At 37.7% G+C, this 24,624-nt stretch overlaps 1 protein-coding gene across 2 annotated transcripts in view; it reads right to left on the bottom strand.

Annotated features, from left to right (window-relative positions):
* nrp2a (neuropilin 2a) overlaps positions 1–24,624 on the bottom strand; it is a 108,072-nt gene that overhangs the window by 65,141 nt on the left and 18,307 nt on the right. For both annotated transcript variants that reach the window (XM_052126537.1, XM_052126538.1), the window contains exon 3: positions 9,434–9,615. In XM_052126537.1, the coding sequence (XP_051982497.1) occupies positions 9,434–9,615 (182 nt within the window). The remainder of the gene's footprint in view (positions 1–9,433; positions 9,616–24,624) is intronic.

Below are 24,624 nucleotides of genomic sequence, written 5' to 3'. Positions count from 1 at the left end.
ATATGGTAATCATACTTATTGTGGTAACCTAGAGTATATATTAAAGTAACACAATATTAACATCTGACTGTACCTAATGATGCACCGAAATAAAAATTATTGTCCAAAACTGAAAATTCTGGACACATTGGGCCAAAAACCAAAAATGAAAATGATTATTTTAAATTAGACTTTGATTGGAATAATTGAACTAATTCTACATATCATTATTAGGGATGCACTAAAACCACTTTTTTATGCACCGATTACCCACAACATTAAAACCACGTGCCTTAAATTGTGTAGGTCTGCCTCGAGCCGCCAAAACAGCACCAACCCACATCTCAGATTAGCAGACTGAGATACTATTCTTCTCACCACAATTGTACAGAGCGGTTATCTGAGTTACCGTAGACTTTGTCAGTTCAAACCAGTCTGAATGTTCTCTGTTGACCTTTCTCATCAACAAAGAGTTTCCATCCACAGAACTCCCACTCACTGAATCCCAGGAGATCGGCAGATACAGAAATACTCAAACCAGCCCATCTGGCACCAACAATCATCCATGTGATTATCTTATCAGCCAACTGATCAGCCAACTGTGTGGCAGCAGTGCAGTGCATAAATCATTCAAATATGGGTCAGGAGCTTCAGTTAATGTTCACATAAACCATCAGAATGGGGAAAAAATGTGATCTAAGTGATTTGGACCGTGCCATGATTGTTGGTGCCGCCTTTTTGTCAGCATGAGGGGAACCTAAATAATATTAGGCAGGTGGTTCTAATGTTCTGGCTGATCGGTGTATATACACACCTTCAATATAAAATAGAGTAGACAGAGAATAATTACTATTAAGAAAACCTTTATTATAAATGTCTCTACAAGAGAATTTTTGTTGTGGTGGGATAATAATAATAATAATAATAATAAAAGTGATATTATACAATAATAACAATTCTGACTTTTATTTTGGCAGGATATTCCAGGAAGAAATTTGAGCTGCGCTAAAAATAGTAGCTTCAACCATTTGTGCCAAATAATCCTCCCTGCAGACTGTAGCGTAATGACATAGTGGAACTAATCCCATGAGTATTGGATTTTAGTGACGTAGTGGATGTTTTAATGCACATGTGTATTCTCATTTCAATGTTTTATTTTATTACTATATCATACTTAATTGTCATTAATACAGTATATATTCATATAACACACACAGACACTATTAGGGCTACACAATTAATTAAAATAGTGTTAAGACATTGTGCGATTATTAAACAGCAAAGGGCAAAGACGATTTAATTAAATTAATAGATAAATCAAGCTGTTCGCTTCAAAGTCTATGCATGCTACTCTGTCCTGTCTGTGTTGTGTATAAGCATTATAACAGTGTATTCAGAGTGGTTCGGTGCTCCAAAACTCCATCTTATGCTCAGAGTAACAGATGAGATCTATTTGGTTCCTTGTGCTGAGTGCCTCATTTTTAAAGCGCTCCAGATTCACTTCAATTTCACTTTTGCATACATCCAAGTATTTGGGCCGAAAACCGAAAATAACTTTTTCGGCCAAACATTTCAGCGACCAGATTTCGGTGCATCCCTAACTGTACCATGATACCACCAACCTTTTTCTTATAGGACAGTGGAGAGAGGCAGTTAGAATGGGCCATGACACAGGCTGAGCTTGAACGTGGGTGTCAAAAACAAATATTTATCACAAGCATGTCGCTGCCCACTGCACCATGACTCTGACACAGTACTTCTCAGTAAGCGTGTGTGTGTGCATTCTAAATAAGGCTTCTTATTGGGTCTGTATGCAGTAAAGTGTAGTCTCCTCTGGCAATGGGTCTTCCTGTCAAAGTCTGCTTCTATTACCCCATTTGGCCGTCTGCCCTGCATGCTCAAACCCTGCCATACATACTGTACCGCCACTGCATGAGTGCATTGTGTGCGTTTAAAAGCAGAAGTGGGGGGCGTTGTATGCATGAGTGCCCATCTTTTTGTGACTGCCTATTACTTCATGGTTATAAGCACACCAAAAACAGCGTTGTCTTCCTCCCGGGATGAGCCCCCCGCTGCGGTACAGTGTCTACGGCCTGCCTGTCACTGCAGTCGACCATTGGGTAATGACGAAGGCGTGGCAGTGAAAGGGTTAGTTGCTGGGCAGAAACCCAGGTGCCATGAGGGCTTACGCTCAAGTGAGTGATCCGGCCGCAGGACGAATGAGGGATTTCCCCCTTCAGCAGTCTGTCGCTCATCCAACTCTCTCAGTCTGACCTCTCGTGGGATGTAAAAGTCTGTGTTCACTCACTCACTTTCATTCCAACCAGTTGTCGAAATCACCTTGAGTTCGGTGGAAGTCTGGCAAGCAGGGCCTAGCCGACGCTACAATATTACTTGTCTCAGATCCATCCCAGCATGTTCATTCACCACAGGAATAAGAAAACAAGAAGCGTGACAATATAATAAGACACATCGAACCATAAAATTAAATGAATTAATTGAATATTATTCCTTTGCTATGGTGTAGAATAAATGGCATGTTGGCAGTTAGATCTCTCAGAAGTTTTAACAAATTCGACAAATTACAAATGGCACATCTCTTCATTTTTAAGATTAGCCATGGCTTATTATTGTCTTGCTAGGATTTTGTTAGATTTAATGGTGTTATTAATAGATTAGCTATGCTTTCAATTGAAAAAGTGCAGCAGAGTGACTGTTGCAGTGAATTCTCAAATTCTTCCAAGATGAAATTATAATAATACTCTATAATATTTGGCTATGTTTCATTTGTGTCTATTTTTATATATCCTAAAGAGTTGTAGGAGAAACATCTAAAAGTTGATACTACTATGAAAATAATTGAGAATTCCATCAAGTCTCTTGAGCCATAATAAAAGCAATACATTTTCTAAACTTGTTTAGATTTTTAATTGTCCTAAAGTAGTTTTGTGAAACTGACAGAACTATCCCTTAAGCCCTCCATGGAGACCCCTCAGATGAAGATCTGGCACCTTTGCCGCCCTGTTTCTTTGGCCTAGTTTAGTCATGCTAGATTGTTGCCCCCAATGGCATGTGCAACAAAACAACCCCTTCTGCCCCAGTCACATGACTCTGACGCTGTTGCCACGGTTACTGCAGGAAGACTTCCCGCCGAGCAGCCTTCGGGCCCACCGCTGCTGCTGCCTCCATCTGAGTGCACTCACAGGAAGAGTTAGAAGAACTGATTAGGGCCAGAGGTCTCTGTCGCTCTTGGTGACGCTTGTCCTGCCCCCCACCTCTGGTGATGAAGCGGTTTGGAGGCTATCCTGGTCGCCCGCTGGAATTTACTGCCACTTTTAACAGTTGCTTTGAATCAGTTTCTTGTCTGTCTCTCTTTATAGCTGTCTCTCTTGCTCTTCTCCTATAAAATGCTCCATTTTAAAGCCTTCAGCTCTAACTACCTGCCCTGCCTTCTTGTTAAAGCAACCAAACCCATAGAATAGAAATTGCTTTCTACTTGATAGCAAGATGACATGGAGAGCAAACAGAGACTTGAAAGTCTTCTACATTGCTGAGATCGCTTCTAAAACTCTAGAGGATCATGCCATTGCTTTGAGCAAAACAAAAACTGAGCAGCCAAAGACTAAAAAATACAATCAAGGAGTGTTAGTCAGCCGTAATGGCTGTAAGAGATGCTCTACATGACAGTGCAATTGCATGTTACTCCAGGGTCATTTAGAGACCAGCGTGGGTTTTCTGTGTGAACACGAGCGAGAGTTTGGCTTTCTCAGTCTCAGTAATGAAACGTACAAACATCTGTGGAAAGTGTTCACCAAAGATCATTATCTCTGTGACGCCTCTCTGTATACAGAGACATAAACTTTGTGTCTCACCCACGCTTACACTTTCCCACATTCCAGTGATTGTGGCTTTCGTGTAAACAACAGTTCCCTCAAAGACGAGCTGCTTTTTTTCTCACTTTTGGCAGTCGGGATGCAAACCTGTAAACACTGGTTTGTGCCCTAAAACCTGCCATTTAAAAACAAATAATTTTGTGGAGTGCAGGAAGAGGGTAAGGTAAATAATTTGGGTTTATTATAGAAAGAGATGTCTGAAAAACATGCAGTTCTCAAGTTTTTTAGTGCTAGTACAAAAAAAAAGTACACTAGTTGCGCAATTTCTGTGTATTTTATCATAGTTGTGCTGCCGCAGAAAATATTGTGAAATGTAGTTTAACCATACAAGCCTGTCATCTCATAAACCCTCTAGTGAGTAGTCATTTCTGGCAATGCCACGCAGAATTGTTCTACACATTCTCCACCCGTTTGACTAATCTCATAATGGTCATAGTGACCAAACAGAATGTACAGTAGTCCTCACAGGTCCATTTAACACATTTTACCATGTTGAAATTAATTCAGCAAATATCCCCAAAAATGAGCGCGTTATCCTAACGATAACTTATTATGTACCAATTGGCTTCCAGCATGACTTTTAAATTGACACGCCCCCAACTCCAACTCTCTCTGAGAGACTACAACATTGTTGAGATGTTAATGTTGGCTCATCTCGTATGTAAATACAACAACAATCGACATATGTACCTATGCAACACAACCTACAAAACACAAAAATCACATGTAACCACTATGTTTTCCATTCTATCTCTTCTACACCCACACATGGTTATATTAGTATCCCAAAAGAGAAAAGGCACAGCACATCTTTATTAAAAGATGCTCTTCAGCTGTTTCTGTATAGCATGTCAAATGAGATTGTGGGGCTATAGCACGTGAGTCATGCTACTGGAGTTGGAAACTGTAACTGTGGTAACTACCTGAGGGCATCGCCGATGATTTCAGCAATTACAGAGGTGAGATGAAGGCTTAAATAACTCTGCTGTTATTCACATCAGCTACAATGAAGCCAGAGTGCTTATGTTACCAGGTTAATCGTCCCTGTTGCAAAACAACATTAAATGCTAAGCTCCCATGAGTGTAAGGCGAGTGGCATATTATTGGAAGTATATTCAATGCAGTCACTAACCTAACAGAAACACGTTAATATACTTAAATATTAGCAAAATAATTTTTACATTTCTCAGTGTTGGGTGTAATTGGATTACAAAGACATTATGTACAGTAATCTAATTACTTTTAGGCAACAAAAAAAGTAGTGTAACATTACATTTGAAATTCTTGTAATCAGATTATAGTTACTGACTTTCAAAGAAAGGAATTACTTTTAATTACTTTACTTGGGATACAAATATTTCAAAAAATATTTATGTGTAATACATAAATAAAATGGGAATTCATATGTTCATATGTACATCTGTTTTCTTATCTGTGGCAGCTGAAGTTATATGGAATTTGTTGAGTGAAAAAAACAATGTTTGTGACAATTGTATGAAAGTAACTTAAAAGTAAAGTAATCAGTAATGTGATACTTTTCAATGATGTAATCAGTAAAGTAGTCTGATTCTAATTTTAGAGAAGTGGTTAGTAATTTGTAGTGGATGATTTATTTTTTTGTAATTTACCCAACACTGACATTTCTCATTGTTAAATATCACAGCAGTATCCTGGTGAAATGAACACTAGAGGCACTAAACAACAATTACTTTTATTCACTTTTACACAGATCATGAGAAAAACAGTACATTTATAAGCTTGTTCAGGCACGATCTAATTTTGTAGTAGCTAAATTGATTGAGCGTTGCACTTGCGGTGCAAAGGACTAAAGAGCACACGATTCGACACATGATTCAAAAGTATCATGTTTCACATTTTAATGCACATTTCTGAAAATTCAACTAAAGAAAATGCTAAACACTGTGCGTTTCTATGAACTATAAATGGGCATTATCTTCAGGGAGACAGCTGAACGACCTCTTTGCTTCGGGAAGAGTTGTATTTGCTGTAATAAAGCAATTGTACATTATATTATTAAATAATAGGAGAAGTCGCAGAATAAGTGCAATAGCTCACATAATGAGGGCTCAATTGGCTATTCCCATTGGCCGAAAGCCTCCATATACCTGGGAGCGCCCGTGCTCAAAAGAGTTCTGGTGAATTGTGAGGACCCACTTTAACGACGATCTGTGGGTGAAGCACTTTCGTCTAGCCAGGGGTATGTTATGAAGAATGTTATGTTCTTCATGATATGAAGAATTGTGTGCTATGTTCAGGCCTTTTGTTGAGCCAGTCATGTAAAGCTCTTGCACACATATACCATCCGACGAGCACATTGCCATCCCGCTTTAGAAGCTCACAACTTGTGCCAAGTACAGAATTGTTGGTGAGACATTCGGTGTCAGCAAGACCATCATGCAGATGGTCATGACACGTCATTGTTCATGCGAATAAGCCATTTCCATCACTTTAATGAGCATTTTAACTAATGCAAAACTCTAGAAAACTCACCTCCACTTGGCACATAAAATGTTATGCTAATTCTGAGAGTTTATTCACATATCATATCATTTTCACAATACGCATGAAAATAGTTGGGTGGAAACACAGCTAGTGTCATGGAAGCACCAAAAAAATGACATAGCTGTTTTAGCAATTGTGTTTTTCATCTCACATTCGCTTTTTATGACACTATCGGTTAGGTATAGGTTTACGGTTTAGGTTTGGGAGGTAGGTTATGTTCATTTAAAACTTGTTAGAGCATTAACCTTCAAAACCAGCAATCTCATCTGGAGGAATTTTTTTTTAGTACCAACACTTCCCCCCCTTTGGGCTTTTGCGAAACGTTGAGCCATGTAGAAATTTTGTAAAAAATCTTCAACTTTCTCATTTCTTTTTTCATATTATGAAGCTCAGAATATAATAGAGACCTGGGAGTGGGCTCTTATGACTAAGCAACCACCTAGCAACCATGTAGAACACCCTTGCAACCACCTGTAACTAACCTAGTAACTAACAATGCTTATAGTTTCTTCATAAAAAGTAAAAATCTCAATTTCTGATGTGCTGCGACAAAAGGCTTTGACTAGCATATCCCTAGCAAATATGTACTTCAAGCGGTATATCACTACTACAGTAAAATCCCTACAGACAACTACAAGGTCCACACAGGGCACAAATTGCCAGCGCATTTAATCAGTTCTCTCTAAACTCCATAATTCCCCAAGGACAAGAGATCAGAGTCCAATTAAGAGGGCATTCCTGGCATGCACACGGAGGGATGAAAAGATTTAAGCATCACCCCCTCCCTTCTTTCCTCTAAACTCCGTTTATTTTATTTTATTCTACCCCTTGATGTTTAATTGGTCTGGGAGTGTTTCGGAAACTTTGAGGGAACATTTCAGAAGCGTGTCTGACGGCCTTGCAGCTGGATGGAGAGGCCGTGACCTTCTGAAACTGCAAGTTAAAGGTTGCAGGAGGTCATTCTGCTAACGAGATTTACAGCGTAACCAGAGTGCCTCAAAAATCAGCACGATGAACCACCTAAGCTGCTTGTGACCCTCAAAAATCCTTCTCCAATCAGCTATCAATCAATGGGCGAGACAGGGTGTACACTTCACACAAACATCTAGACCAATAAATGACGAAAGAAAACAGCTAAAGGAAATGTGTTGCTTGTCTCTACATCTGGAGAGATGATGACCAAAAGATCATGTCTTATGTTAAGAGTGCCAAAAATTGCACAAGAAATATTGCTTTGTTGAAAGCAAAAATATTGCTTACAAAGAAAGCATCAGTACAAATTGTATTTAGTGTTATTTCGAAATGCATAATTCAAATATTTATAAAATTAAAGAGAGAAAAAAAAACTGTCCACACCAGATGGTAACATTTACAGCGACAGTTTAAAGTCAGGGGGTTGTGCGAGGTGTTGTGCGAGCTGCGAGGCGATCGTCCATGTTCTGCAACTGCTATCGGGTCACCGAATAACGTATAACATGTGAGGAAGGGCAGCCAGTGGAGTTTCTGGTGCCCCCTATAGTAAGATGGTGCCAAACATGGAGTTGGTTCCCTATGCTGACTGGGTAATATGCGTATAGGGAGAGGCGGTACTGTGAATAAATGAACATGGAAAAAATTCCAAATAGACATTAACATTTTATTAATAGTAAGAGGTAAAACCTCTTCTTACAACATGAAGTACACATGACAAAAAGTCTTGCTTACTTCCTGTTGGGGTCCCAATTTAGCAACATTGTCAAGTATCCCCAAGAGACTGCCCAATTAGAAATGGGTTTTAATCATTGGTGACAAGAATTGTTTTTGTGGCAATATGTGCATTGATAACCAGCAATTTTTGCAAATAGATAATACCAATATATTTTAAAGGAATATTCCAGTTTCAATACAAGTAAAGCTCAATCGACAGCATTTGTAGTATAATGTTGACTAACATAAACAATTTATTTTGACTCGTCCCACCTTCTCTTTAAAAAATTTTATAAAATCCTTACAGTAAGGCACTGACAATGGAGGTGAATGGGGCCAATCCATAAATGTTCAAATACTGTTTTAAAAGTATAGCCACAAGACGTAAACAACATGCGTGATAACATGATTTTAGCGTTAAAATTGCCTACTTTCCATTTCTGTGTAAAGTTATATCCAATTTTACAACTTCGTTGCCATGACGATGTAATGTCAACAAACCATAAAACCCTATAATGAGTGTAAAAATTACAATTTAAACAACTTTACAGCTCAAATACTACATGAGTTGTAACAGAAGAATTAATGTAAGTGCTTTTATAAAATTACAAGTTTCACATTTCCTCCTTTAAACCCTCCAAAAATTGGCCCCATTCACCTCCATTGGAAGTGCCTCACTGTAACCTCTACTATTGCTTTTTTTTTTCTATTTGTATGAAAGAAGGAAGGAGTCAAAATAATTTTTGTGGTAATCAACATTATGCCACCAAGGCTTTTGATTGAGCCTAACTTATTTTGAACCCAAAATATTAATTTTATTGTATTTCTACTACATTTGTTCATTTTAATAATTTACTTCACAGTTCACAATAAGGAGCAATTGTAGGAATGCAGGAAAATTGCCATATTTCACCTGAAATTGCTAAAAAACAACTAATAATAATTGGTTGAGTCAATGTTGTGGTGTCAGGCTGGACAGGCCGCTCAAACAAATAGGAATGTTGGAACTTGTAGGTCAAATCAACAGACGAATGTCTCACTTATAGCGGACTCTGCATATTCACCTGGGATTTAACATAAATAAATACAAATTATTATACACAATTATACACAAGAGCTGTAAATGTAGAACGAATAAAAACAAGTAGCAAAAAAATCTGATGGACCAGCAATGTAGTTTTGCAGGTGTCCCATGTAGACAAAGTCTGGAAAAAGTCTCAGCTTTGTGATAAGGTGTTATTGAGAATGCTTGAGTTTTTCATTGTTAAACATTGAATTATTAACAGCAGATTTCCTCCTTGAATAAAAGTGCTCCTCAAGTTAACCGTCTTCTTAGGATTGCGCTCACTCACCAGTCTTGTAGATTTCGTAGCGCAGAGAGAAGCCGGCACCCTGGTGTGCGTAATCAGACACAAACTTGATGTGGATGACGGGACCAGAGGAAATGATGGCAGGGGGAGCGATGTTACTGCAGTGCTTTCCCAGCAGGTCAGCAGACTCTGAATTCCCATCTCGGATCTCTATGAAGTCATACCTGTAAAGCAGGAAACAGTCTGTATTCTGATTGGTTATTTAGGGCATCAGCATGCTTCCATCAGACGCATGAGCTAAGAAACTGGGACATCAACAAAGGAAGAAACCTTCAAGAAATCAGTGTTGCAACACTCAAAAGATGAGTCCCTTTCAAATGCAAATCAGTCAACTAGGTTTTCAATCAGTGCAGGAAACAATAAAAGTGAGATCTCTTCTTATCTCAGTATTTTCTCAAAGACACCAATGAGATTAAAATGAAGAACGAATGGAGACTTTTGATAAAGTCTCTTACTTCTCAGATTTTTCAGAGATTTTGACAATGTCCAACACACTCTCATGGCGAAATCGTCAGGATTCGAACGACATCTCTAAATTTGGCTAATTCATATGATATCGTGCGACTGCACTCGTTTGAAGTCCTACAACTTTCACAACAGCCAATGACATTGCTGGACATCATTTCCATCTAATATGTGAAAAGCTTCCTATCATGTTTACACACTCTACTGAGTTTAGATAAGTGTTTTGGGTAAGGGCATAATATTAATAAGTATGTCCTTAACGGCTGTAAAAATTTCATGAGATCAGGTCGCAATGTCGCAAAACGTCTGTAATCAATATTCAGAGATTTCGATATTACCTCAGACATTTCTCATCAAATTCTTCCAAGACCAAATTATAAATTATCCACATTAATTTTATGGTTCTAAACCCATACATAAACAATTGTCTAACTTTTGTCTATTTTTCTTTTTCCTAAGCAATTTAGACAAAGTAGATGCTTAAATTAAATATAACCAAGAACTTAATTTTATTGCTCTGTTCTCTTGCTTACTGCCAACAATTTGTATCATTTGTGTCATGTTTAGGAGAAACATAAAATACAAAGTTGACACTTAAACATAACTAAGATCCCATTTATAATATTCTTGGCTATAAAAGAGCAACCTTTGAGCAAACATTAGCAATACAAAAAGCAAAGGCTCAAGTACATTCGATCCGCTATGCTGCATAAAATAGCTAATTGTGAGCTTGTGTAAATTTGAGCTGGTATCACCTTTGACCCTTAGCGGACTCCTGCCTTATCACAACAAACACACATTTGTTTCATGTCACTTCAGAGGCAGACTTAAGGAGCCAAGACAATGGCCACCTGTCCTGCCAAAATAATCCTTTAATGTGTGTTGCCATCTTTTGCCAAAATACTTCACACACAATGTCTAAATGAGGCAAAAGACTCCCAGAAATTTGAACGGTTGTCTGCATGAGTGCTTCCTTCTAATAAACCAGGCCATAACATGAGTCAGGCTTCTTCTAGCACCTCAGGAATGTTGCCCCATTTAACCCTCAAATGAAACCAAGATTCTTGTAAACACATGAAATCATTCCTAACCAAAATGCTCCAGAGCACAACATGCTAATCAAACTTTCTCTTAGAGAATAAAGTAGAAAGAAACAGTTTTTGTAGGAGACCTATTAGATACTAAAAATTACTAGAAATGTAGGTTTAAGCGAAAGAACTGATGTCTGATTCGCAAATAAATCGTTCTTTTGAGCCAACTGTCTTTACTGATTTGATCAAATTGATTTACAAAGAATTTGGAGTGTACTAGACACTAAAGGACAACTTTATTCAGGAGTGAAAAATGGGAAACAATATTGTTAACAATATTGGCAACATATAATAATATATTAAAATTGTATTGGGACTATTGTGACTGGTAAACACAACTGACATTGTGTTTACCAATTTTGAAATATTAAATTTTCCGGGAAGATTACTATAACATGTTTTTACCCCAGTTGCAGAAATGCACAAGTTGTTGTTGTATCACTTTCCATTGCCCTTTTAGCAGATAGGGTGTTTAAAATGAGTGGGCAACTTAAAACTGCATCTAAAAGCCACTATAGGTACAATATAGGACTGTAGGTATGTTCATCTCAAGTTGTTTATAATTTACGGATTTCATTGAACAGTAATGAACATATTAATGTGTTTAGCATGTAACCATATCGCTATTATAACTTTACGTAAAAAGAAATTATTAAGGAAACTGTTTATTATTGTAATGGTTATATTGCATATTATTTTCATGTTTAATAAAGTATATTTCATCCTGATCAAAGCAAGTAATATTTTGGTTATAAATGTTTAAATTAATAACATAATATCAAAGTGAAAATAGCACATCATAACTCAGGCACTGCAGATGAATGTCAGTGATCACAGGCAAATCAGGTATCCTCAAACCATGAGATTTATCTGGCATAAGAGCAGTGCCGAAATACCATTCATAGCAGGGCCGTTTCTAGGCATGGGCGAGCTAGACGGTCGCCTAGGGTGCCACCTGCTGTGAGGGTAACAATAATTTTTTTCCGCAAGTTGTTTTGTATTTTTGGTTTCAACCACAGATGTCGCTAGAGAGTCCAAAGTTCCGATTCCATTTAATGAATAGGACTTCCCAATGCTACTTTACTTGTTACTTTTAGTTTATAAGAAGAAAATCTACATGAACTGGGAAAGGTCACACACTCTCTAAAACGATTTTGTTTGAAAACACACTGATTTTGATAAGTTTATGCCTCTTATCTACACTGGAATGGTGCTTTTGAAATTTTTCGAAAACGTCCTCCATACCGCATACTTTGGACAACAATCAAAATTGGAAACTGAAAATTGAGTTTTTAAACAGATTTTTGAGGGAATGACCTGATACGCATAACTGAAAACCACAAAAATTAACACCAAATGCTTTTGTGGACACCTTAGAATCCTATAGATAGAAATATGGTTCTTGATAAGTAGTTTCTTTGCTAAACCTAAGGTGCTATGGAAAACTTTTATTTTTAGATGCTTGCCTTAGAAATTGGTATGCAAATTTGATGGTAAAATATTTAATTTAAAAGTTAAGGTAAAGGTAAAGATTAGCTATAATTTACACCACTGACGTCGATGAATGTGTCCAAGTTTTACCTACAAAAACAGACAAGCTTTTTAAGCTTTCCACCCTGTTGGCACTGAGTTATCCATGTTTGAGATGCATAACTGCTGGCTCCACGTCACTCAAGGAGCGTGTGTGCAAACCTGACACGGCCCGGGCCCCTCAGAATGACACAGAGAGGCAGGTGTCTCTGACTCGCCACTGGTCTGGACCCCCCCCTGACCAACCGCACACTTGCAGACTTCAGGTACAGCGGTGTATATTTAGACCTGAGACGTCTCTACTACACACACATGCACAAACACACGTACACATCAATGCACAGTATCTGAAATGCTTAAAGGAGTAGTTCACTCAAAAATGTAATTGTATACAAACTCTTGTGTCATTCTAGACCTTATTTTTACTTTGAACACAATAGCAAAACTTTGTGCAGAAACTTTACTTAGCTATTTCTTTACAAAGACAGTATAGGTATGGTGACTTTGTCTGTAAAACCCACAAAAAAAAAACACCATAAAAAGTACCATGAAGGTACTTCTACACTGTTTTCCAAGACCCCTGAATTCATATGATAAGTGATTATTCAATCATAACTGGATGCGACACAACAGTTTGTATATGGAGAACGGAATTTCAGAGATTTGGTAGAGAGTAAAATTTCTAGTGAATAACAAATAAAGCCAGTGTGTTCCTCACATAAAGGTATGGCTTTGAGCAACTTGGAATGCAGCACATTAGTGGTATGGACTATGTTTATGATGCATTTATTTATTTATTTTTGTCTCTTTTTTTGGAGCTTGAAAGATGTGATTTCTATGAATGTTTTATGGTAAAGAGCTGTGTAAAGATACTTCGAAAATTCTCCTTTGGTGTTCCATGAAAATGGTAAACACAAACATGACATGAGAGTGAATTAAGAATGACAGAATTTTCATTTTGACTATTCATTTTAACAAAATATCAGAGTGCATGAGACATGCACAATTTTATTGTCTATGTTTAATAGAGATATTGGTCTGAACTAACAAATGTGATCAAAGCAGAAACCTTCCATGTTCGTAAGAACAACTTTCTCTCCGTTTTAGACTCTAGCTCACCTCAAACACAAGAAAAGTGGGGATAAAGGCTTGTAAACTGTGTGCAAGTGTAATTAGGTTGTAATTGATTTTGGAAGGGCTCTTGGCTCCTGAATTAGCAGTGACAAGTGAGTGTGTCAAATGCGGATATTGACCACCTCTAGACACCTCCATTTGGCTCTGATGAATATTTCGAGATGCACTTGAGAGAGAAAACAAGCCAGCATACACAATGACCAAAGAAATGCATATATCACAGATTAATATCAATGCTATTAAAAATAAAGCCTTAAATTAAGTGTTCGTGTGTAGGCTAAATCTCAAGAACCCTGTCAAGAATATGTCATAGTTCACCTCAAAATCACAATTAAGAAAATAGAAATTAGATTTTGAGGAATCATTTTGAAGCTTATTTCTTTTGCATTGAAATTATTTTCCAGACAATATATATATATATATATATATATATATATATATATATATATATATATATATATATAAAATATATATATATATATATATATATAAATATATATATATATATATATATAAATATACATTGTATATAGTGTTCATTACTGTTTTCAGTAATGAAAATCTTACTCAATCACCATTGAGAATAGTGGGAATGACAAATAAAAACATCTGTACACATTAATGAGATGCTGTAATGAGACTCTGGAAGGAAATGTGCTTAATTGTAATACAAAATGATGTCAAAATTGTAATAAAAATAGGCTTAACGGTGTCCTATTAGGCTTCTTTTTCTTTATGCAAAAAACAAATTACATATTTTTTTCTTTTGGAGTGAAATATAACCCGAACACGTTTTTGTGAAATGTAACCTCATATCAATTTCACACTGCATGTAACTGAATGCAAGAAGCCTTTTTCCCATTATCACAGTACATTATACAATATAACTTTCTTTTATAGGCATGAAGCACAAATTGTTTACCGCAGTGTAATAAAGCTGTGATTATGCATGCTAATTATGCACAATTCAATGGTTACTCAGGTGCTGTGGGCGCAGCTGAAAACTCCCTTGACTCTGGTATGTTTTTAAGCGTGTGCGAGGGAGAAAGACTTGACACACGGAGGGCAAAGGCCCCGGGTCCCTGTCTCATGTTCAGACACGTCTTCCTCTCCAAATCACGCTTTCTCTTTCCTCTCCCTTACAGCCTCTTCACTGCTAATTGCTTTTCACACCTACAGTGTTTTTCAAAGATTTTTTACAGCCCTGCACATTCCCTCGAGGTGTCACTTGCCACCCTAAAGAGCCATTTGTCTGGAAAGAGAGAGATACACAGGGGTACGGATGCTGCTTTGCATGTTTGTTTTGTGTATATACCGTGTGCTATAGTACGTTTTGACAGCATGATTGTTTCCTGCACATGTTCAAATGAAAAGAAATGTATGTCAGCTCTGCTCTGCGAACACTGGCCGAAACATAAGTCTGAAACCTGCCACCTACACGTTAAACAACACTCCAACATGTGTATGTTTAATTAGACACTTTGGACTGGTAAACATCGTTGACTTATCTTATATTTGGCTCAGGCTGCCAAGTACTGTATACACGAAACCAAAGGTCAGCTGGTCACTTTCAAGTACCATGGTATTACCATTCAGTGAGCACATTTACCGCACAATCAATCTTACATAGTTTATCCTTAATAAGCAAACAATGTGTGTAGTCATGTAAACGCCATGGTCATGTCAAATTCATTGGAGTAAGGTAACAAACCGTGTAAGCAAAAAAAGATCTACACAGGTAGATTTTGGCCATTACCATTCTTACCAACTTAATGTGCACAGGTGTTGTGTGCATGATTGTTTATGTTTTGACATCAAAAGCATAGATTAAATAAATGGTTTCAAATCTCATATACACGTTTGATAGTTATTAGCGTATTGCAATGCATGTAAACGTGCTCATTGAGGCCATGTCTACACTTATGTTTTTAGATGAAAATGCATTGATTTTGCTATATTTATGCCTTTCATATACACTGTTGTTCTTGTCCACCAAAACGGAGACTTTCTAAAAGGCTCTCTAGTACCGCTAGGGCTGCACAATACAGGTGAAACTCGAAAAATTAGAATATCGTGCAAAAGTTCATTAATTTCAGTAATTCAACTTAAAAGGTGAAACTAATATATTATATAGACTCATTACAAGCAAAGTAAGATATTTCAAGCCTTTATTTGATATAATTTTGATGATTATGGCTTACAGCTTATGAAAACCCCAAATTCAGAATCTCAGAAAATTAGAATATTGTGAAAAGGTTCAGTATTGTAGGCTCAAAGTGTCACACTCTAATCAGCTAAACACCTGCAAAGGGTTCCTGAGCCTTTAAATGGTCTCTCAGTCTGGTTCAGTTGAATTCACAATCATGGGGAAGACTGCTGACCTGACAGTTGTGCAGAAAACCATCATTGACACCCTCCACAAGGAGGGAAAGCCTCAAAAGGTAATTGCAAAAGAAGTTGGATGTTCTTAAAGTGCTGTATCAAAGCACATTAATAGAAAGTTAAGTGGAAGGGAAAAGTGTGGAAGAAAAGGTATACAAGCAGCAGGGATGACCGTAGCCTGGAGAGGATTGTCAGGAAAAGGCCATTTAAATGTGTGGGGGAGCTTCACAAGGAGTGGACTGAGGCTGGAGTTACTGCATCAAGAGCCACCACACACAGACGGGTCCTGGACATGGGCTTCAAATGTCAAACGTCTTACCTGGGCTAAAGAAAAAAAGAACTGGTCTGTTGCTTAGTGGTCCAAAGTCCTCTTTTCTGATGAGAGCAAATTTTGCATCTCATTTGGAAACCAAGGTCCCAGAGTCTGAAGGAAGAATGGAGAGGCACACAATCCAAGATGCTTGAAGTCCAGTGTGAAGTTTCCACAGTCTGTGTTGGTTTGGGGAGCCATGTCATCGACTGGTGTTGGTCCACTGTGCTTTATTAAGTCCAGAGTCAACGCAGCCGTCTACCGGGACATTTTAGAGCACTTCATGCTTCCTTCAGCAGACAAGCTTTATGGAGATGCTGACTTCATTTTCCAGCAGGACTTGGCACCTGCCCACACTGCCAAAAGTACCAAAACCTGGTTCAACGACCATGGTATTACTGTGCTTGATTGGCCAGCAATCTCGCCTGACCTGAACCCCATAGAGAATCTATGGGGCATTGCCAAGAGAAAGATGAGAGACATGAGACCAAACAATGCAGAAGAGCTGAAGGCCTCTATTGAAGCATCTTGGTCTTCCATAACACCTCAGCAGTGCCACAGGCTGATAGTATCCATGCCACGCCGCATTGAGGCAGTAATTAATGCAAAAGGGGCCCAAACCAAGTAGTGAGTACATATGCATGATTATACTTTTCAGAGGGCCGACATTTCTGTATTTAAAATCCTTTTTTTTTATTGATTTCATGTAATATTCTAATTTTCTGAGATTCTGAATTTGGGGTTTTCATAAGCTATAAGCCATAATCATCAAAATTATATCAAATAAAGGCTTGAAATATCTTACTTTGCTTGTAATGAGTCTATATAATATATTAGTTTCACCTTTTAAGTTGAATTACTGAAATTAATGAACTTTTGCACGATATTCAAATTTTTCGAGTTTCACCTGTATATTGAATTTATCAAAATATCACATATCGCAATATGCATATCGCAAGGGCTATCAATAATGGAATGACTTTAATACAGTAACGTTCAAGGCAACACAGATAGCAGAAAATAGATTGGGCGAGTGATTGTCATTTGGTGTGTGTGCATCCATATGTATCTGTAACCAGCGCTGCCTTGAGCTTTCACTCTGCATTGTGTGTGCAGATAATAATGAGACCAGACACCAATATACAAACTCAAACTTGGCTTGTTTGTAAAAATGTGGAGGGCAAGCACTTCTGGACATCACTTTTCAAAATAAAAGTTTCATATTGAAAACTAATTTTGAAATGAATATGAACATGAATTGCAGAGTAAAAATAAAATAAAAAATTTTACAACACTGACTTGGACTAGTAATAGCGAGTAGCAAATCATAGCTCATGCCTCTGATGTAAACTAAAGATGGACAAACCCTTTGACATGTCCCGCCCCAACTTCCTGTTACAATAGGAAATATGTCAGCACAGGAAAGAAAACTGTGCTCTGTCAAACCATTTCATGTGGTCTTTAAAAGAATAAATTCTGACTGAAGGTTAGTTTTCTTGCTGGACTTTTTTGTTGAAATCAAAATAGATATTTTGATATAAGAAGTGAGACATATAATTATTGTCCTATGAAGATATCCTGCAGGTTTGTCCGTCTCAAGCCCTACTCAATGGCTTTTAGAATATAATTCAGTCTGACACACAATCATAACCTTTTTCAATATCAAATAACACAATGGCCACTCATTTGAATTCTGCCATACTTTTAGCTCAGCAGCCGCAGGACATGCTACAGGACTGTTGGCCAAACGGCCAAGACACTAAAATTGAAATTAAATAATGCTGAGACTCTGTATGGAAAGCAGCACTCTCAGTCCCTGGAGGCGGCAGCCTAATAAGCTATGAGTGCCTGTGAAATATTAAATAGATGCCGGGGAGGGTTCCCGAGGGCGAGGGAGGGTTGCCATTCTCAGTGTGGTCGGGAAACAAATAGCATGGCTGTCTGATACCGAACTGACATTTACAGATGACTAGGGCAGAACGCAAAAGATTGAGGCCTTCATAAACTACACTAAAACTGGCTTTTAAGCAAAGTCACTGATTATTGTGCTGGGTCAAAACATAAAACAATAAATGTCCATCTTCTTCCAGTTTTTCACAAAGTGTGTATTTTGATGTAACATCAACACCGTCAGATACAAAAATAATATACTGTTATGTCAAATAGTCATAATGAATAGGCCTGTCATGATTATTAATTAATTATCTTATTATTTGAGATATCTGCGATTATTGTGCGCTTTAAATTCCAATCACATTTTATGGTCCAAATAAGAGAACGAACTGCATGTTTGAGTGCCTCATTCAATTGGACTCTGACCTTCTCACTGAACCGCACCTCACTGAAGATTAACTGCATCAGAACCAGACTTGAAGCGCATTGAAGCATGCGCCATCTGTGGAGGTTCACTCCAAACTCCCAGCGAAAATATAAACAAGGATTTTAGTGAACGCAAAGCACTCTGGTTTCCTCAATCTGGAAGGATGAATCTCAGTTGCCTCCACGTCTGAGACTGCCAATACACGCATCTTATCACGTGGCTGTTTGAGCTCGTTCCCGCTGAGACGTAGTGCGTGTGGAGGCTCACACTATTCTCTGCGGTATCCATGCACAACTCACCACACGCCCTACTGAGAATGAGAACCACACATTATAGTGACCGTGGGGAGGTTACCCCATGTGACTCCACCCGGGCCTTTGGCTGCTTAGGAGACCTGGTTGGAGTCACTCAGCACGCCCTGGATTCGAACATGTGACTCCAGGGGTGGTAGTCAGTGTCAATACTCACTGAGCTACCCAGGCCCCTATTAAATGACTCTCCACTGTTGGACAGATAATCTTGCGCTGTTGCTAACGAATAAATAAACATATTTAGCATTTCACACAGTTGCCATTTGTTTTTCTGGTGTTGCTGGCTAAAATCAGAACCTACTAAAAATTAGGGTAGTTTCAAAAAAATGTCAAAAACATTTACATTTTAACAATAAACTTTATACATTAATAAAGATTTGATAAAATAAACTATTTCAAAACTTAAAAACTTAATATAATATTTGCGTGAAAGTTTAAATATCTTGGTTGTGAAAGAAAATATAAGCACATTTCATTAAAATGCTAAATATTACTTGGTATATTTTATGTTAAATATATATATATATATATATATATATATATATATATATATATATATATATATATATATATATATATATATATATTTTAATCCATGAAGTATTGAGGCATTGTCTGAAAACAGGTGGTTTTGGGATAGTGAATGATAAAGTAATTTCATAATTTTGATCAAATAAAGGAAAAATGGCATGTAATGGTACATTTGTGTTAAGAACATTCTAGTGATAATTTCTGAATAATTTCAAAGTGGAAATGCTGCTATTTTCCAAACTGATAGCAGGTAAATGTGCAGCACGTTTTGTTGGTAAATTTTTATGGGGTGAATTTTCTGGCCTTTTTAAGATTCAGAACGTTCCCATCGCAAAGTGCTCTCTCCCAATTCCCATTATGTTGTAATTGAAAGCCTAAGGCCTTATAAGAATGCATTAGGCTCTTTTTTCCCATCAACGATATTAAAACTTATTTTGGGGGGAAATTGGCTTCCTAGCTTAAAAAAAAACTTCTTTTTTTATTTTTTATATTTCAATTCCCAAAAGTGCCACTTTATACTGCTCCAGATTGATGGCATTTTTTGAGCTATCAATATCTTGATACACTCTGGGCTCGCTGATGTATTTCCAATGCCCTAAAAACATCCCAGAAACCACTGTGTCCTAAAAAAACATTATTGACCTATTTGAATATCAAGCCTATAATTTCATCACTAAACTGTAAGAGACGTTTTTGCTAACTAGATTTGTAAAGTAAATATACCATACAAAGACTACTGACCACCAGAGGTTGATTCATTTTTGCTTTTCAGTGGATAAAGATATAACAAATGTACTGCCAATAAGGCAGGTCTTGAGTAAGACAAATGTACAGCTTAATTTCTGAGAAAGAAGAATGTAGCTTTGTGTAAGTAATATCTCACCAAAAGAGAGGCTGAAATTATACTTTTTTTTTTTTATCCATTGTAAATTGATTGGATTAAATAAAGTGGACATTTATATACCATAACATGACACATGGTTAGAAGGGAGGATCTGAAAACTAAGTAAAAGCAGTTGAAAAAGAAAGCAAGTTTTTACGTTTTGATGAAAGCTTGGAAAGGCTTTTTCCCCTTTGAAATCATGTGCACAGACGAATCTCTCCCAGTAAGACCAAGAGCATGTGTTCAGTAAGTAACTAGGGTCATTTTATTTTCTTGTTTACTTCAGCAGTTTGTAGACAGTTATTATACAAATATTTTGAATGTGGTGAACATAATCCAATCAGATTTTATAGCCGTAACTATCCATTTTGTATAATTGTTAAGAAAGCCTTTATTATAACTGTGATATTTTTATTTATGCAATGCTCAATTTGTGCACGTGACCCCTGTGGCCTTTGGCCCATGAGCTTGTGACCTTCCTGACCATGACCCCACTCTCTTAAATGTGCAGGGTCCATTGATTCTTCATTAAGGGCAAAGAACATGCATTGATCCTGTGTTCATTCTCCCAGAGGAAAAGAGGAGATATCATGCTTGCAGTTTAGAATCGCTGATGCTGCTCAACAGCTTAGCACCTCAAAATCTGCAGATAGCACTGCATGGTAAATACGAGAACTTTCAACACTTGAGTGGATCATAGACTCCTTTGAGTGATGCTGACTCCACTGCAAACATCTGTCTCACTCTTACCAGCAATTCTTCTAGATTCTCGCCTCCACCCAAACAACTGTCTTTCAGTCAATACTTTATGTCCCAGAGGTGCTTTCTGAATAGGGTTGGGTCGCGTCGAAGCAGTTTCTTTGTGATTTTCATTGTTAATCCACTTTAAACCCTTCAACATCTTTTAACTTTTTTCTGTACTCTATGCATTATGCAAAGTCAGTATTTAGCATTCAGGGGGAAATTGCTGTTTGAATATAGAGTAGTGTGTTAGGGCAAGAAAATATAATGGTGATATATTTGGAGAATGATAATGAAGGACACCCATTAATGGGCAAATGGAACAATGTTATTCACTTGCTCAAGATGTTAGACAGACAGACAGGCAGGCAGATAGTCTGTCTATCCATCTGAACAGACAGACAGACAGATAGATAGATAGATGGTCTGTCTATCTATCAGTCTGAACAGACAGACAGATAGATAGACTGATAGAGTCTCTATCTGTCTGAACAGACAGACAGACTGAGAGACAGACAGATCTATTCTTCTCAACAGACAGACAGACACAGCTAGATAGTCAGACTATCCATCCGAACAGACAGACAGACAGACAGACAGACAGACAGACAGACAGACAGATAGATAGATAGATAGATAGATAGATAGATAGATAGATAGATAGATAGATAGATAGATAGATAGATAGATAGATAGATACACAAATAAAGACAGCAAGAGTGAGACAGAGAAAGGGAAAGTGGGCAGTAGTTCTCATTTCTTCTCACTTTCCTTCCCCCTTTAAGGAGAAGAGTATCCCATTAAAGATATTGCCCGATATTTCATTTGCCATTTTTATTGCATCTATCTCAGATCAATCTGCTCACAGCCCTCCAGGTAAAAGCCATCTGGCTTCACTTCTGGAATAAAAATACCCTGCTGAAGTGCCCCTATGAAAAATGTAATTGTTACTAAACCTTTCACGACTCCACCATGCAAGCCACAAGTCGAATGGACACAGGACGTATTAGTATGGTTTAGGGCACAAGAAGCTGCTTTGACCTTGTGTAGTGTAAATTGTGCAAGCTAAGCTAAAGCGAGGCAGCTCCTCCGAGCAATGGAGACTTGGAGCCAGCCCCTCATAAGCACAAGGTGAATTTAAATGTGCTGGCTAGTGTGTGTGAGAGAATGTTTGCAGCCTAAAAGACTTAGCCAGGCCTTTCAATCATACACTGCCTAAATGTGCTGACGATGACTCCTTGTATACTGTATATAGAAAAATAGAGATGGAGGCTTGAAGTGGACCATTAGTGAGAGACCTGTTTATGGACCTGCATAAGGTAAAGTATCTGACACCTCTTAAATTTTCCCATCATTCATTTCTGCCACTTTCCTTTCTCTCTTCCAGACTGACAGAAGGGGTAATGAAGGTTAAGAATAAGTGACCTCGATATATGGAAGGAGTGTGCTTTGTGCTAACGTACTCTCCTGAAGCACCATTAAAGAATCCTTCCAGCTCAATTTCTTGTGAACTGGTGGGATATAAACAGCAACACTCATTTCCAAGTCTACAATGTACATGGTTGCTACAATAAGCACTTCAAAGGAACACCTAATGGCTGGATTTGCCAAACTTTGTGAGGTTCTTTGACAAAGAAAAGTTTTTTTTAGACTCTTAAGGCGCTTCTTAAGATCCTGCCAGAAGGCGAAGACAGCAGTGGAGAGGAGCTTACCCCTATGGCAGGACAGGACCTAAACTGGTGATGTGGTGGTGGGGGAGTGAAAACAATGAGCCATTACAAGGGATGAAGGCAACTCTGTGAGCATAAAAAGCAGAGGCTGGCTTGTGATTGGATGAGATGATTGAATTACCTGAACTGAATGAAAGCATAAAGCCTGTGAGTCTAGCTGCTAGAATTACCGCTTACACTTCCATTTCCCTATGCGAATTACGCATGGGGTTCAAGTTTGGTGAACTTTCACAATCAAATTCATGGCATTGGCTAATAGAAAGTTGCTTGCTTTGGCATAAACATCTGTGTGAGCAGTGCTTCATACACAGCTACAATGAATGATCACAATTGACAAGACAATCATTTTAGTGTTAAGTTTCTTTATAACTTCACTCTCCTAGAGCATAAAGTTCAGCATAAAAAAAAAAAGAGTCTGGTGATTAGTTTTTGGGGGATCCACAATTGATTAACATCCACATATGCCTTCTTTGCCTGAAGAAATGTTGCCATGCAAAGGTAAATGTGTCCGAGCCTTGTGCTGGAACAACCAGACATCTTGATGATAGTCAAAAATTTGGCTGCTAGAGACTACTAAGATCTAAAGGGACATTCACAAAGACAGCAATTAAATCGTTATAGTCAGTTTACTCTTGGTTGCTAATAGGCATTCCTACTCAACTGTACCAGGAGGCGGATTACATGAGCTCCACTGTCTGCACTCTCAAAAGTTCTTGCCACATCACATTTGCATAAAGCTCAACTATGTCGCATCACCAATGGTTGCGGTTGCCCATGTTGCCTCAAACTGCCAACTCTGAAAATGAACGAATTCCGATTGCTTTGTTGCTGCAAACTACTATCATTGTAAATGGTTGCAAATGCCCACATTGCCCATGATTCACTGTGCATAAAATGTATGTGACGTCCATATTTATTGGTTTCAATAATTTTTTGTGAGTCAGACCTTTTAGATTCTTAAACTGCCATGGCTTAATAAGCATTTGACTGTAAATCATACGAGTGAATATCATTACCAATTTATTCATTTTAATATTGTTGTTCAGGTGTAATAATGTTCTTGTGTTTTTGGAGTCTAGTTTGGAATGTCTTTCCCGGTATTACATCTCTAAAACCTCAGACAACTTTTCTCATTTGGGAGGCTCAATTTGAACATCAAACACAGCCAGAGTGAAGCTGTCCAACCTGATAAAGCCTCCCAATCAGAAAAAAACGAGATTGAACATGTGTTTACAGCAAGTCAAGAATGTTGCCAATGAAAATGACCATAAAGCATAAATGCAGGTGAAACTAAAATACTTAAATAAATTAAAAACAAGAAGAGAATCTCCACAGCCAGCTGTCTTAATAGGGAACTACAGATGTAATGGAGATACACATTCCTCCAATTTCTGGCATACACATGAGCAGCCCATGAGGAAGCCATAGTGGGTTTAAACCACTCATAAATGAAAGTGCTTCAAGAACAACAATCATTTCAGGCCAGCAGGGACAGTAAACCACTTAATAAGAAGAAGAGATTGTAGATAATGTCCAGGACAGTGAATGGGTAAATATAGACCAATGCATACAAAGTCAAAAACTTTAGGTTTTTATTTGATATTTGCTTTGCATACAGGGGTGTTTTTTCAACTTTAGGCACTTTTAGTCCTTTGTCTTGCTAAGGCTAATATCAATGCTAACATTTTATGTATCCTAAATACACACAATTACATAACATTTTCATACTTTTTGCATAATTTAGC

Source organism: Xyrauchen texanus, chromosome 5, assembly GCF_025860055.1.
Source record: "Xyrauchen texanus isolate HMW12.3.18 chromosome 5, RBS_HiC_50CHRs, whole genome shotgun sequence".
NCBI lineage: Eukaryota > Metazoa > Chordata > Actinopteri > Cypriniformes > Catostomidae > Xyrauchen > Xyrauchen texanus.
Note: the sequence above shows the minus strand (reverse complement) of the source record. Positions and strands in the feature narration are given on the sequence as shown.